This window comes from Kogia breviceps, chromosome 4 (genome assembly GCF_026419965.1).
Source record: "Kogia breviceps isolate mKogBre1 chromosome 4, mKogBre1 haplotype 1, whole genome shotgun sequence".
In the NCBI taxonomy this organism is placed as follows: domain Eukaryota; kingdom Metazoa; phylum Chordata; class Mammalia; order Artiodactyla; family Physeteridae; genus Kogia; species Kogia breviceps.
The window spans coordinates 59,824,008-59,840,218 of NC_081313.1; the positions used below are offsets into that span (position 1 = coordinate 59,824,008).

The 16,211-nt window shown below is 41.5% G+C and overlaps 1 protein-coding gene across 1 annotated transcript in view; it reads left to right on the forward strand.

Moving 5' to 3' along the window:
- Positions 1-16,211, forward strand: part of SV2C (synaptic vesicle glycoprotein 2C) — a 243,747-nt gene that overhangs the window by 206,908 nt on the left and 20,628 nt on the right. Inside the window, exons 5-12 of the mRNA XM_059061385.2 lie at positions 416-549; positions 1,018-1,107; positions 5,746-5,856; positions 6,308-6,396; positions 9,281-9,439; positions 12,942-13,075; positions 14,585-14,788; positions 15,259-15,418. Coding sequence (XP_058917368.1) covers positions 416-549; positions 1,018-1,107; positions 5,746-5,856; positions 6,308-6,396; positions 9,281-9,439; positions 12,942-13,075; positions 14,585-14,788; positions 15,259-15,418 — 1,081 coding nt within the window. The remainder of the gene's footprint in view (positions 1-415; positions 550-1,017; positions 1,108-5,745; positions 5,857-6,307; positions 6,397-9,280; positions 9,440-12,941; positions 13,076-14,584; positions 14,789-15,258; positions 15,419-16,211) is intronic.

Below are 16,211 nucleotides of genomic sequence, written 5' to 3' on the forward strand. Positions count from 1 at the left end.
GGCCAGTTGGTATGGTCCATAGAGGGCCATTTCCTGGCACACAGCAGAGACAAGAGTGCAGGGTGATCTGCAGGAGCAGACAGAAGATATCCAGCCCAGGGGTCTGTTGGAAAAAGCACTGTCCCAAATTCATTTCCCTTGGCCTTTGGAGTTTGGTTGTTCAGAAACACACCGCATCCGTAGGTGCAGACCCCTTTGATTCCAAGCATTTTTCTTCCCAGCATGGCTGCTGGCCGTCTTCAAGCTGAACTGGTCCCTGTGGCTAATGCCCATATCAGCTCATTCTTCTGGGGCTGGTAAGATTTGACTATGAATCAATTTGAGGTATGGACACTCACAGTGACGTGGGGACCTCGCTGTCCCAGCAGGCAGTCTGGAGAGGGCTCTCCTCACCCCTCCTGTCTTCCTTTTCCAGGTTGGAGCTTCAACATGGGGTCCGCCTATGAGTTTCATAGTTGGCGTGTGTTCATCATCGTCTGCGCCCTCCCCTGTGTCTCCTCAGTGGTCGCCCTGACGTTCATGCCTGAAAGCCCACGGTTCTTGTTGGAGGTAACGCTCATCATTACAAATACTCAAAGAAACCGCATACAGTGGAACGAGTCCCTTCTAATTCTAGGAAAGTACGTTTGCCTCTTCGGTGGTACATTTTCCTTCCTACTATGGAACCACGGAGGGTTTGGTTTCATGGGGTCGTGCTTTCGACAACCAACATGGGAAAAAGCTGCCTCGTGGCCAGAAAGCACTAATGTTCCTCCTCAAGCAAGTCATTTCCCTCAACGAAGAGAATGTGGCTTCTTGTTTTATAAATGAACCTTACTATCCAAAGGTGCTATGTCTAGTTGAGCTGCTAATGCACTCAAGGATATCCAAGTAGCCTGTGTGTTCCAGTGGGACGAACCTAAATGCATTTGCACTGTTACACCCAATTGGATCTGACAGTACCACATGGTTATTGGAAAATCAGGGAGTATGTGTGTTTCACCTCCTGGCCCTTCACTGTCTACTCATATTTCTTAGGTTGGAAAACATGATGAAGCCTGGATGATTCTGAAGTTAATTCATGACACAAACATGAGAGCACGGGGTCAGCCTGAGAAAGTCTTCACGGTGAGTACTGCTTCTCAGTGAATCTTCCACACCAGAGGTCGAGAAACCTTTTCCGAAAAGGCCTGGTTGTAAATTGTTCTCTCACTGCACCAGCCGCTTGTCTTTCATACTTGCCATTTTACCTATGCCTGCCGCGCTGCTGTTGTATGTGCTGTTCCCTCTGCATGGAATGTTCTTCCATCCTCTAGTTACAAAATTTATTCTCAACTGGAAAACTAGTCTAAACTAATGAAAATTGGATGCATGGAGTTTTTTGGAAAGAACAATGTTTTTTTTTTCCCCAGCACCTCCACCAAAATAAAAAAGAACAGTGGTTTTTAAATCCTTTGATATATGCAGCATAGACAAAAAATGTTTTGTCTAAAATAGGGTTAAAGGGGATATAAGCAAGATCTTCAGTGTCTTATAAATAATATCAATTATAGTTCTTAAAATAAGTAAAATAGTTCCTGATTAAACAGTCCCCTGAAATCTTATTTATTCATTTCATTTTTTAATAGGAAATGGATTTTTCAGAGTGTGAAGATAGACTTCAGTCTAGCCTCTGTTCAAATTATCACGGATTCTCAATTAATAAAAATTTTTTCTGCAGTGTAATGGAGAAATGAAGATCAATAATGGATGTCCTCCACTGAGGCCCTGGAGCCTTTGAGTAGGCCCTTCTTTTGAGTAGATTAACAATAAAGGAAGAATTTTTTTTTTTTTTTTTGGCCGAATCCCACGGCATGTGGGATCTTAGTTCCCTGACCAGGGATCAAACCCGCACACCCTGCAGTGGAAGTGTGGAGTCTTAACCATTGGACCACAAGGGAAGTCCAAGAAATTTTTTTTAAATAAATTTATTTATTTATTTATTTAAAATAGATTTATTTTATTGATTTATTTTTTTGGCTGCATTGGGTCTTTGTTGCTGTGCATGGGCTTTCTCTAGTTGTGGTGAGGGGGGTACTCTTTGTTGTGGTGTGTGGGCTTCTCATTGCGGTGGCTTCTTTTGTTGCGGAGCACGGGCTCTAGGCATGCAGGCTTCAGTAGTTGTGGTTTGTGGGCCCTAGAGCGCAGGCTCAGTAGTTGTGGCTCACGGGCTTAGTTGCTCTGCAGCATGTGGGATCTTCCCGGACCAGGGCTCGAACCCATGTCCCCTGCATTAGCAGGCGGATTCTTAACCACTGTGTCACCAGGGAAGCCCCAAGAATATTTTTAAATTAAAGGATCATAAGGCAAGAAGAATCTTGAGATGTTATTTAGATACTCAGTGTCCCTAACCCTTCTCAGCTAGATGAGGATAAACCCTTTATGCAAGACTTCTGAGAAGGTGTCTCTGTAGGGCCTCGTTGCCCTGCTAACCTGCTTTTTCTTCCAGAAGGTCCGAGTTACCAAGTTCACTCATGGTCATCCATGTTAATATTACTGTATAAAGGTTAAGTGGGAAAAAGGTGGGAACACTCTAAAAGAATGGGTAATCTCGAAGTCATTTATATGTAACTTTCAAAGTCATTACATGATTCCACCATGACACATTTGTCTTTTTCCTTGTTATATCTATTGATACAATACAGTGAATTCACATGCCTTCCTTCTCTCCTTTTTAAGCTTTTCTTCCTATGTGCCTACTTTAAATATTGTTTTTCAGGGCTTTATTTGCAGCTAACTTCCCTTTTAACCCTACACACCCTCCTTAGCTTATCTCAGCTACTTCCTAGATCTCTCTCTCCTAATTGACAAATCTCCTGAGCTCCAGACGTGCATGCTGAAGGGCTTTGTGGCCATACTCCTATGTACCATAGGCCCTTCAAATTCTGAATTTCTAAATCTGAACTTCTCACCTTAAGAGTTTCCAAACCTCTTCCTTGTCCAAAATTCTATCAGCAAGTACCACCAGCACCACCCAAACCAGAACCTTGAAAACTATCCTGTTTCTTTCTTTCCTTTATCTCCAGTATGTCCAAGAAATAACTGTGTCCTATTATCTGCCATCCTAAATATCTCTCACTGTTGTCTCTTACCTTTCTACCCTTCCTGCCACTGATTTGGTTCAGCCCTCCTTACTCACTGCCCTCTGTCCTTGCACTGTTCTTCAGGAATAGCAACTGCTATGTAGTTTCCAATACACTCTTTTCTCTCACACCTCTGGACATTTGCACATGATATTCCTCCCACTTGGAATGCCCTTCAAGTAGTTGACACACATGGCAAATGACATACTTTTCCATAAGCTCCAACTCAAATTCCACAGTTCATGAAGGCTTTTCTCTCACTCTCAGGTCAACTTGGGTGTTCTGTACAATATGTCTCTCCCATATGATATAGATTTCCATTAGAGTACTTTCTAATTTGTATAGTAATTGCTTGGACGGTGTGGTGTTTTATGTTTGCACCTCCAGGGTCTAGTGCCAGGCCTGGCTCCCCATGGGTGCCAATGAAAGAATGCACAAACATTGATGAGTGGAGAAGAAGCCTCCCAAAAGTAATATCTCAAGTCAGAATGGCTATCATCAAAAAGAATACAAATAACAAATGTTGGCGAGGATGTGGAGAAAAGGGAACCCTCGTACACTGCTGGTAGGAATGTAAATTGGTGTAGCCTATGTAGAAAACAGTATGGAGTTACCTCAAAAAATTAAAAATAGAACTACCATATGATCCAGCAATTCCACTACTGGGTATATATCAAAAAAAACAAACAAACACACTAATTTGAAAAGATACATACACCCCAGTGTTTATAGCCGCATTATTTACAATTGCCAAGGTATGGAAGAAACCTAAGTGTCCATCAACAAATGAATGGATGAAGAAGATGTGGTATGTATATCTAATGGAATATTACTCAGCCATAAAAAAGAATGAAATTTTGCCATTTGCAGCAACATGGATGGACTTGGAGGGCCTTATGCTAAGTGAAATAAGTCAGAGAAAGACAAATACTGTATGATATCACTTATATGTGGAATCTAAAAAATACAACAGGCTAATGAGTATAACAAAACAGAAACAGACTCACAGCTACAGAGAACAAACTTGTGGTTACCAGTGGGGAGAGTTAAAGGAGGAGGGGCAGTATAGGGGTAGGAGAAAGAAAGGGGTTATTATAGGATTATATGAAATCACTTGTGTGAAACTTTTGAAAATTGTAAAGCACTATAGAATTTAATGAATCTTTCATTCAATACAAAAAAAAAGAAGAAGAAGAATACCCCTGTGATTTAAAAAAGGAAATTCTGGAATATCTCAAAATAATGCCTACATGGATGATTTGGAGCTGACTCTGTTTGGAATCCCAGACATTAACTCAGACATTATTGTCATTAAATATGGACATCTTTGTTTACATAGCCATGAAGAGGCTACTGCCCACCTGGTGTAATTTGAAAGATACCGAGGGTCCCCAAATTACCCCTGTCAAAAGCCAGTCTTGGCACCTGGAGTCTCATGATAGAAGTGCTCCTTTGGATGTTGGCAGACTCTCCAGAAAGGTCTGTTCAGGAGTTATCCCTGGCAGGGGTAATGTGTGCACATTCCTGTGTCCTCTCTCAGCTGTATCAAAAGCAGGTAGATGTTGACTAACAGGGTTAGATGGGACAGGTCCACAAAGGGACCATGCTTTTTTTTTTTCTCTCTCTCTCTCTCTCTTTTCAGGCTTCATTCTCTGTGTTGGAAGCATTGCTTCTCCTGACTCTTCGTTCTTTTCCTTAGCAAAAGGAGGCTAGTTTAAGTCATGGATACAGCTTCAGGCTGATCCTCCATCATTTCTTGCCCTTCTAACCTTGAAGAGTCCGTGTTGAGGCTTGTAATTGAAGCTCATTCACTGGACCTCACCTCATGGTCACCTGCGGGTACTTGCTGACCAGGCATTGTCAGGGGCTGTGGGAGAAGGAAGCAAGGGTCACAGGGATGCTGTGAATGGAAGTTTGATGGGAAAGCTTTAAGAACTATGTTTAGGGGCCAAATTCATCAAATAGGTAGATTCCAAAGAAAAGTGTTTTCAGTTATTTTAGTCTAAGCAAAGTAATTCTTAATCCAGAAGTGAATCTATCTGGATGTTTAATCTGCTAATGTATGCCTTTTTAAAAAAAAAATTATTTTATTGAAGTACAGTTGATTTACAATCTTGTGTTCATTTCTATGGTACAGCAAAGTGATTCAGTTATACATGTATATTCATTCTTTTTCACATTCTTTTCCATTACAGTTTATCACAGGATATTGAATATAGTTCCCTGTGCTATACAGTAGGAGCTTGTTGTTTATCCATTCTCTATATAACAGTTTGCTTCTACTAATCCCCAAATCCCAATCCATCCCTCCCCAACCCCCTAATGTGTGCCTTTTTACTAGTGATTCAGAGAAGGGTATTTTGTTTTCATATTATTCCATTACTACTTACTCTTCCCCCTCTTTCTCATGGTATTCCCTCCCATTTGTTCTTTTTTTTCCCCATTCATTCTTTATGCAGTTCTTTTGAGTCTGTGTACTTACACCAGTGGTCTCATATATGTATGGATACCTGCTTGTGTATCAAATACCTGCTTCCTTTTTGTTGGAGTCAGCTTTCACTCCTTTAAATACAAATTGTAAGCCGAAACTCCGCCAACTTCAGAGAAGAGAACTCAACACTTTGCCCTCTGTTGCTCCTTACAGGTAAACCGAATCAAAACCCCAAGACAAATAGATGAGCTGATCGAAATCGAGAGTGACACAGGAACATGGTACAGGAGGTGTTTTGTTCGGATCCGCACAGAACTGCATGGAGTAAGTAACAAGCCCATCCTGACTTGCTGGCCAACTTGGTACTTGAGGTTAGTCAGAAACAGGATTGACTGAATGTGTCCCATGAATGGGGTTCTTCCCCCTTCTTCCCAGGACACCCGATTCCTAGAGTAGGTCCAGGTAATAGGATCCCCTTGGGATTAGTGGGGTTACCAAGACATTCCCTCTTTGGGGAGGGAAGGTATTAGGCAAGGAGTCCTGGCAGTGATGGGGTACACTGATGTCTTGAGTTACTTTGTCCATTGGAAGCTGATAAATAAAAATTCCAGAAACCAAAAATTTGGTTTCCTATAGCCTTTAGCTTTTACACTGTAAGTTCAGATGAATCCAACCCAAAGAAAACTCAACATTTTTTATAATTTGTTGGAGGGGGTTGGGAAATGCGGTTGACTAGGTAACTGCCTAAGAAAACTAACTCTCTAATGTTTCACAGATTTGGTTGACTTTTATGAGCTGTTTCACCTACCCAGTCAGGGACAATACCATAAAGCTTACGATTGTTTGGTTCACGCTGTCCTTTGGGTAAGTGATACCTAAATTCTTGGTGAGTGAAATCTTTAAATTTCCACACTGTAACTCCCAACCACACTGCTTTTTTTCTTATACTGTGTGATGATGTTAACATCTACGAAAGAATTTTTTTTTTCATTTTCCATTTGCTGGCAATTACAGTTTTTATTACCCAGTCATTTAATTTATGCTGTCATAAAGTGGGGGTGGCAAAACCAACAGTGTCTGGAAAGTTCGATAAGCCCGTGAATGGTTTGCCCCCATGATTTCTCCACCCTCCTCTCCTCACTGGCGCAGCCCCAGCCCACCGGCCTCTTTGCTCTTCCTCAAATGTGTCAGAACTTTCTTGAACATGTTCCATCTCGGGCCTTAGTCCTGCCCCCAGACATGGCCTGTCTCATTTCCTCTCCTCCTTTGAGTCTTTCCTGGTGTGTCACCTTCTCAATGATACCTCCTGAAGCACCTTTTTAAAAACCGCAGCCCCTCAGTACTCCCGGTCCCCTTCTCAGCTTTATTATTCCCCATCATGCCTTCTATCATCTTCTAATAGACAAAAAGCTTTTCCATTCTTTAAAGAATAAAGAAAGCTCTGTCTTCCTCCTCTGGAAGCTCTGTGAGAACAGGGATTTTAAACTGTTTTGCTCATGTATATATGGCCCTGGCACATAATAAGTGCTCAATAAATAAAGCCACCATATATGTGTTCTAAGAAAAGAGGAGGTAGGGAGAACATTTCAGAATTTTAGTTGCAAATAGTTGACGTACTCACTTTAGAATATGTGTGTACAACTCAATTTTTGCCTAATTTATTGTTTTTTAAAAGCAGGTAGATAATACCCTATACTTTCAGGTCAATAGGCTCTGGTAGAGCCCAATATTTATGCTGCAAGTTCCATGTCTTAACATCCCTAAATGAAAACCAGTGAGTGATCGCAGATGACCAGCGTTTCCCAGTGCTGTGAGTTGTAGTAAAGGGAGAGACCAGGAAGGTAGGGGTTGTTCTGCTGTGTGACTTGAGGACACTACCAAGTTTTAGTTCCTTATTTCTAAATTGACAGGGTTGACTTAGAACATGTAAAGTAACTCCCACTCAGGTTCTAAAAAAACCATTGATCTTATGAAGGAAGAGAGGGCTGAAAATTAACGAGTATTAAATGCCTACTATGGGGCTTCCCTCGTGGTGCAGTGGTTAAGAATCCGTCTGCCAATGCAGGGGACACAGGTTCGAGCCCTGGTCCAGGAAGATCCCACATGCCGCGGAGCAACTAAGCCCGTGTGCCACAACTACTGAGCCTGCGCTCTAGAGCCCGTGCGCCACAACTACTGCGCCCACACGCCACAACTACTGAGCCCGCACACTTAGAGCCCATGCTCTGCAACAAGAGAAACCACTGCAATGAGAAGCACACGCACCACAACGAAGAGTAGCCCCTGCTCGACTCAACTAGAGACAGCCCGCGCAGCAACAAAGACCCAACACAGCCAAAAATAAATAAATAAAATAAATAAATTTATTTTTTAAAAAAATCTTTGTCTTTTGAGCACTCACTATGTGCTAGGTACTTGGCATTCCATTTAATCCAAGCAACTGCCCAGGAAGGTGGGTGCTATCATCAGTCCGATATTAGAGATGGAGGGATCACTGAGGCTTTTATAACTTGCCCAAGATCACACAGCTGGTTAAGTGGCAAGGCCAGGATTCAAACCTAGCATGTCTACCTGCAAAAGTTCTGCTCGTGACCACTTCTTTCCCTGTGTAGCTCAGTGTAACTAGGGATAAGCTAGAGCAGTGCTTCTCAAACTTGAGTGTGCATCAGAAGAGTTACAGAAAGGACTCCATCCCACAGTTTCTGATTCAGCAGGTCTGGATGAGGCCTGAGAGTCTGCATTTCTAACAAGTTCTCGGGTGATGTTGATGCTGGCCCAGGGAACTGAGCCTTGGGTGGGAACCACCAGTTTAGAGCAGCATTGTCCAGTAAAAATACAATGTCAGCCACGTGTGTCATTTTAAATGTTCTGGCAGCCACATTTAAAGAAAAAGAAAAGCAAAAGGAAACAGGTGAAACAAATTTTAATAACATTTTATTTCACTCATTTTGTCCAAAATATTATCATTCTGACATTTAATCAATATGAAATGATTAGCAACTTAATTTTACATTTTTTTCCATGAATATTCAGATCTGTGGTTCCATACTCATGGCACATCTCATTCAGACTGGCCACATTTAACAGCTCATTAGCCGCATGTGGTTAGTGGCTGCTCTTATGAAGGTCACAGCAGTATGACTGAGCTGTAAGCTGTTAGAATAACACACTAGAGGCAAGAGGCAGAAAGTGGGCAGTAACCTGGCTTTTCCAATGAATAACTTAAATGGCCTTTTTCCCAGCCTTGAACTTCTTTGAGCGTGGACTCTGCCCCCAGGCTAGCAGTACCATAGTAGTGTAGGAACCAAGAAAGATTGTCCATTAATAAAGAGGTCATTCTTTAAGGGCCCTCATAGTCTGGGGACCCCAGGAGTTTGTAGCTCCAGACTAGGAGATGGGGTTCCTCAGTGCAGCCTAGAGGGATGAGAAAAACATCAGGGCCAGGATGCCATGTGCTGGTGTACGATGGGGTTCTTATGTATGTTTCTTCCCAAAGGAAGGGTTCAGGAATTACAGACCTGGGGTTCTCCAGGGAAACCCAGGCCATCCCTCTAGCATGATTTTTGCAGACTTGTGATGAGGAGGGGCCAGTGAGATTACTGTTTGATGGTTCATAACGCTGCAGGGGGCGGGTCCTAATCAGCAGTGCTTCTCCAGAAACCACTACCTCTCTGAAAATGACAGGGAGATGGTCATGGCCGCTAGGATGTCGGCACCTTTACAAACTCACATTTCTTTGTCTTTGCAGGTACTACGGATTATCCATTTGGTTCCCTGATGTCATTAAACATCTGCAGTCGAATGTGTTGAAAGATGTAGATGACCCGACAGGAAAATTTTCAAATTTAACTACTAACTTTACAACGGCAAATAAGATTGTTACTGGACTGGAATGGGACAACGGCAGGTCCAGGAACTTTTACATAATTTCACTTCCTACCTGGTCTCAAAAATGTATTTCTTATTAGCCTTCACGGCACTAAAATATGAATAGTTTTTTTTAGTTTGTACATGTAGTCATTTTCAGACTGAATTTAAATACTTCCAAATGGCCTTTAAAGAAAAGGTACATGTATATCAATTATCAGTTGTAACTACTTCTGAAACTGAGCTGCTTCATATTTATAAAGAAATGGAATTGACTGGTGTGAAAAGAAAATTCAGAGAGGCCTTGGAAAGCAAGCAAAATAAGTTATGGAAGAGAAGAGTGAAGATTATGAGAAAATAAGATAGGTTATAGCATTATTTAACTCAGAGAGGAAATCTGACCTGTAATCTCATGGCTGTTTTCTATCTCTGGAAAAGGGGACCACTTTTCAGATTTCCTTCTTTCTCCACTATGCTGAATGAAATATTGGGGTTAAGTTGTATCAGGAAAAGTTTCAATTAGAGAATAGGAATGATTCCCCAAAGTTAAGAGCTTTGAAAATATGGAATAAGTTAGCAAAGGACATTTTTGAGTATGGAGTCTGAAATGCCTCTTGATGAGGAGAGAGAAGTGACTCCAAAGGTGGTTGTGGTTTATTTTTTCAGAGGGAAAGGGGTAGACAGGGTCCTCATTTCTACCCATTATTTGTTATCTGAGCAAATAATTGCCGGTTTGAGTTCCTGTTGGTTTACATCATTCTTAGGAAATTCTCCCAGTTTCAAAATTAAAGTAAAACTCTAAAAAAAATAAATGATCAAAGTTTCCCTGGGCAAAAACTAGTTTGGAAAGATGAAAAATAATCCTGTGGGATGCTTATGATTTGTGTAATGAAAAGGAGAGTTACCAACCCAGAGATAATTGTTTGAATCAGCAATTCAGTGAGGGGCCTAATCCATATAGGATGACCTTCACTCTCCCACATAAAATACTGATTTGAATCTGTACTTGCTTCTCCGCAGAAACCTTAGAGTCAAGTGCTCTATAATTCTGGCATAAAAATTGACTTAATTACTTAGAAGTTATTGTTAGTCTGTTAGAAATTTCTAATATGTTTGTGCCTCTGACAGTCATATTTTTAATAAAAAGTTCTAAGCTGGATATTCAGTCATCACGGAGAAATTTTTTACTTTGACAATGTAATGATTAATAATTTTAATAGTATTAAAATCCTTCTAAAACATACATTTATTTTAGAAGGCGATAGAAATTTTTTTTTTTTTTTGTCTTTCAGGGAAATTTGAAATACCACTAGCTAGCTAACTCATTTTTATTTTATTTTATTTTATTATTTTTGTGTGTGTGTGGTATGCAGGCCTCTCACTGTTGTGGCCTCTCCCGTTGCGGAGCACAGGCTCCGGACGCGCAGGCTCAGAGGCCATGGCTCACGGGCCCAGCCGCTCCGCGCCATGTGGGATCTTCCCGGACCAGGGCACGAACCCCTGTCCCCTGCATCGGCAGGTGGACTCTCAACCACTGCGCCACCAGGGAAGCGCCTAACTCATTTTTAAAAAATAGTTTTCCGGGGCTTCCCTGGTGGCGTGGTGGTTGAGAATCCGCCTGCCAATGCAGGGGACACGGGTTCGTGCCCCGGTCTGGGAAGATCCCACATGCCGCAGAGCGGCTGGGCCCATGAGCCATGGCCACTGAGCCTGTGCATCCGGAGCCTGTGCTCTGGAAGGGGAGAGGCCACAATAGTGAGAGGCCTACGTACCACAAAAAAAAAAGAAAAAAAATAGTTTTCCGGGTCTTCCCTGGCGGCGCACTGGTTGCGAGTCCGCCTACCGATGCAGGGGACACAGGTTCGTGCCCTGATCCGGGAAGATCCCACATGGCGCGGAGCGGCTGGGCCCGCGAGCCATGGCCTCTGAGCCTGCGCGTCCGGAGCCTGTGCTCCGCAACGGGAGAGGCCACAACAGTGAGACGCCCGCGTACCGCCCCCCCCAAAAAAAGAAAAAAATAGTTTTCCTATTCAACATTCTAAAATGGCGGCTCTTTATATACTGATAAGGAATGACCTCCGAAGTAGACTCCGAGGAGAATGAAGCAAGGTGTAGAATAGTGTCCTGTTTGCTAGCACCCTGTATATAGAATGCTCCCGGAAGAGCATACGAGAAACTGACACTAGTGGTTATCCCTGGGAAAAAGAACTAGGTGGCTTGAGGATGGGAGACAAAAGACTTACTTTTTCCTTTTTCAACATTTTGAATTTTGCACCATGTGTACTCTGTGCATATAGTATCCATTAAAAAAAATTGTTTCCCCTTTCTAAATTCAGTTTCACTTCAGAAAATTCATGATCTCCTTAAAATGTGCCATTATTTACCCTCCTTTAGTAGATAGATTTATGGCTTAGATGGTTTTACTCTGGACTCCTAGAGTAAGGGTTGAAATAAGATTGTTTTTTGAGGAAGTTGGTCTCATAGGCTCTTAGTGCATTTTGAGCGGACAAATGCAGTCGGACATTAGGGTGAGGATGATTTTCAGAGTACTCGATTGTGAATTGCTTTTAAGTCAGCTCACTTGCCTAGGAGGATCAGTTCCTTTCTGCTCTCATAAGAGTGGTATTTGGTGTAATAACTTCTTCCCCAGGTGAATAAGCATTTCCTCTCGGTGACTGGCTAAGCATACATTCATAGTCTCTTAATAAATTGCCGAGACACACTGATGAATATGTATCCATGTCTCCCAAGAGTTCTTATCAACACAATATCTGAGCCATAGAATCTTCTAAGATGTTAGGATCACTGTGACTATTATCATCTCCCCCTTCCCCTTTACATCACCCAAAAATGGATCTGAGCAAGTTTCATCATTCTACGCATTTCCAAAAATAAGCAGGGCTATGGTCATTCTACTTGGTACCTCTTAGCGATGAGAAAAACAATATTCTTGGAAATGACTGTAAGCTATGAGTTTCTTGACCCCCAAGACAATCATTCCTCACATAAATGATTCTCCCATCCTCTCTTCAAGATAATTGGAAGTCCCTACACTAGAATGAAGAAGCTTTGGGTTTTCAGCTTGGGAAATAGACTTTCATTAAAAGTGAGCATGGAAGCACATCCTCAAGTTAGAGCTATTAACCCCAAATAGAGAATTTTCAAATAAAGGCATGTGTGAAGGAACAAGAGGATAGGATTGAAAAATAAAGAATCAATAGCTACAGGTAATCTCCAAACTCAATACCTTCAACTGTATACCCCACAAAAACTTTTACCAAAATTGCCAAAAGCTAAATGAAGTTATTTTGAATGCCATCTCTTCTTCTGGTAGAAAATAATATTGGTGAGCAATGAGATAGCCAAAGGACAGGCCACATGAGGAAAAAGGGGAAAAGCTAGGAGCTTAGAAATCCAGAAGCCAATGTCCTTTATAATTAAGAGAGTCCATAGTGGGACCTCACATCTCTAAATCTGTTTGGCTTAGCTTTCAACTCTGATAGACACAATCATCAATATGAATCTTTTTGTGTGTTGGGCAGGTTCGAAGGGATCAGGCTCAAATCCATAACTTTCAAAGATTCGGTTTTTAAGTCCTGCACCTTTGAGGATGTGACTTCAGTCAACACCTACTTCAAGAACTGCATGTTTATTGATACTGTTTTTAACAACACAGGTAGGTGTGCCACTTAACCCTGCCTGGGGCCTCTTCACAGGCCCTAGTTCTTGGCAGAAATGTGATACTCATTTGGTGATAGGCATGGGCATAGGCTTAAGGGGGAAGTGAAGGTTGAAGTACAAATGAACAGACTCCCTCCATCAGGTTGGATCAAAGTTGAGCTTGTATTGACTGTCTTTGTCACAGTTAATGCAGATGGAGCTTGCTGAGTTCAAAGTTGGAAATACAAAATCCTTTGGTGAATAATTTTTAAAGCAAAGAATTAACCTGTGGTTTATTTGTTTTGATAACACCTGAAAAATCTGGTGTTAGCTTAAGTGAGCATGCCTGAACTACAGATCTACAGAGATGGATGAAACATGCTCAATCAGATAGTCTTTTAGTCCAGTCCATTTAATGGAGCCTGGGAAACTCCCCAAGGAAAAAGAGGAAGGGCACCAAACATTGATAGAACACCTACTATGTGCTGGTTCCTCCCTCAGGTTATTAGACACTCATTATCTTGTTTAATTTTCACAGTAGCTGAGGCTTAGAACAATGCAGTAATTTGGCCACAGTTGTAGAACTAGTAACAGCTGCCATTTGAGCCCAGGCTCATTGATTGCAAAGCCCAGGCCTTGCCACTGACACACATTGGTCCGTCTGTCCCATGAGTCCAGAATAAGAGCCCGACACTGGCGGGAGGATCAGCTCCACCCTGTTGCCAGTCCTGCCTTCTTGGTGATCAGACAGGAGCCAGCTCTGCCTAGCTCCAAGTGAGAGTGGAGTCAGGGGTCTCGGGGTTTGTTTGGACAGTGCTCTCACTGTCTTCCAGCCCATTCAACCTCAGAAGACCAACTTTTTATGCACATCTTGTTCAGCGAGGACAACAACCGTTTTGATTCTCACTGCCTATTAGCAGAGCCCAGCATCATCTGCAAGCCCTTTTGGCTAGATCCAAGTTGAAGAAAAAAAAAAAAAAAAAAAATCAGCAGCAAATGCTGGTGACCTTCCAATGAGGCTGACTCAGGTTCCTCAGTGGGTTCCAACACTTGAGTCTTCTCTTATAAATTCAGCCTCAAGGACCCAACGAAAGTCCTGTTCCTTCTCACTGCCTCAGTGCCCTATAAAATGGCAGTAGTAAGGCCGATTCATACACATTTTGAAACAAATCATATTTGTAATTGTAGTATGGAAGCTTTAGTACTCTAATGATAGTCCTTATGTAACATGATAATTAGAACAAAGTAACATCATAAAGGAGTAAGCAATCATGTAATTAGCAATGACCAACCATAAGAGAACAGAGGATAACTGGACTCTTTAGTTTATTCCTTTATTCAACAGAAGTATTCCTTCCTTCAGCTACTTCATAATGGGGGGTCCTAGACTAGATCCTGTGCTTTGGCCAGGCCCTGAAGCCCTCAAGGAGCTTACAATACCATGATTTTTTTTCTGAATTCTCGGCAGGCTTTTGGTGCGCAGCTCTCATGCACCAAAATCAGTTGTCGTTCTTTGTGTCCACAGATTTTGAGCCATATAAATTCATTAACTGCGAATTTCAAAACTGCACATTTTTGCACAACAAGACAGGATGCCACATTACCTTTGAAGATGACTATGGTGCCTACTGGGTTTATTTTGTCAACTTCCTGGGGACATTGGCAGTGTTGCCAGGAAACATCGTGTCTGCTCTCCTAATGGACAGAATCGGGCGCTTAACGATGCTAGGTATGTGCTTGGTTTCGTGTAAAATACAAGAGCTGCCCTTGCAATCTAGAGGGAGCCTGTCTCCTGCTATACTCCCTACCCCCCTAGGATTTGCATCCCACAGAGATGAGGAGAAATCCCTTAGGACCTTTCATTAGGACTAAATTTTAGTAAAATATGTCTAATTACATCTCATTTGAACAGCTTCTGTGAGTTAACAGACTGAAAAACTAATTATGTGTGACTAATGTCTATTTTTCTACTTACATAGCTGAGTGATTGATGATGTGTATTTCATGCTTGCTGTGTTCAGAAGGTAGTTAGAGAGGCAAACCTTATATACAAGTAAACACACTTGTACCTGAGCTATATGAACCCAGGATGTAGCTTCCCCTTGGGATTCAGTTTTGCTGTGAGATCGCAAAGACCCGAGGGTCCTTGCTCTACTAAGATGACAGGAAACGTCCCAGCCGTGTCTGCTTCGTTGGCAGGTGGCTCTATGGTGCTTTCGGGGATCAGCTGTTTCTTCCTTTGGTTTGGCACCAGCGAATCCATGATGATAGGCATGCTGTGTCTGTACAATGGGTTGACCATCTCGGCCTGGAACTCTCTTGATGTGGTCACTGTGGAACTGTACCCTACAGATCGGAGGTATGTTGAAATGGGCCTCCAGCAAGAGGTTCTCTGAGCCCCACAGGACCACTGAAAAGTCAGAGAAAAACAAGCCAAACTGTCATTTCCCCCAAAAAGCGAAAATCCAAAAAAAAAAATTCTGGCTTATGAAGTTGTAGGCTCTACTCATATCTTTCATTTGTTGTTTATTTTTTAATGAGGCAAAACATTATTTCTTACTCATTGACTATTACACTTAGTATCATAAAAATGTTATTACTTTGAAAACAGTTTGTAGATTAGTTTCTCAATTTGAAAGCATTCCTGGGGATACATGATGATTGCTGAGAAGGGGCAATCATAAGTTAAATGCTAAATAATTACAATGGAAATTGTTCCCAATTTTTATAGCTAGACTATATTTACAGCTAGATATTTTTATAGCAATGTATACATGTATTATGTAGTTAAATATATAGTCAATATTAGTATTAAATATATATACTAAATATTATAATTATATTTAACTATCACATGGTATGGGAAAATCAGGTTTACCTAGGAACTATGAAGGCTTTTCAGTATACGTATGGATACTTATATTTAATTTGTTAGACAAGGTAAGGCATTGAAGTTCTTTTTTTACCTGACGTTTTTTGAGGTATAGTTGAAGTACAATATTATATATGTTTCAAATGTACAACATAGTGATTTACAATTTTTAAAGGTTATACTCCATTTATAGTTATCATAAGATGTTGGCTATATTCCATGTGTTATACAATATGTCCTTGTAGCTTATTTATTTTATACATCTACTCATCTCTTTAAA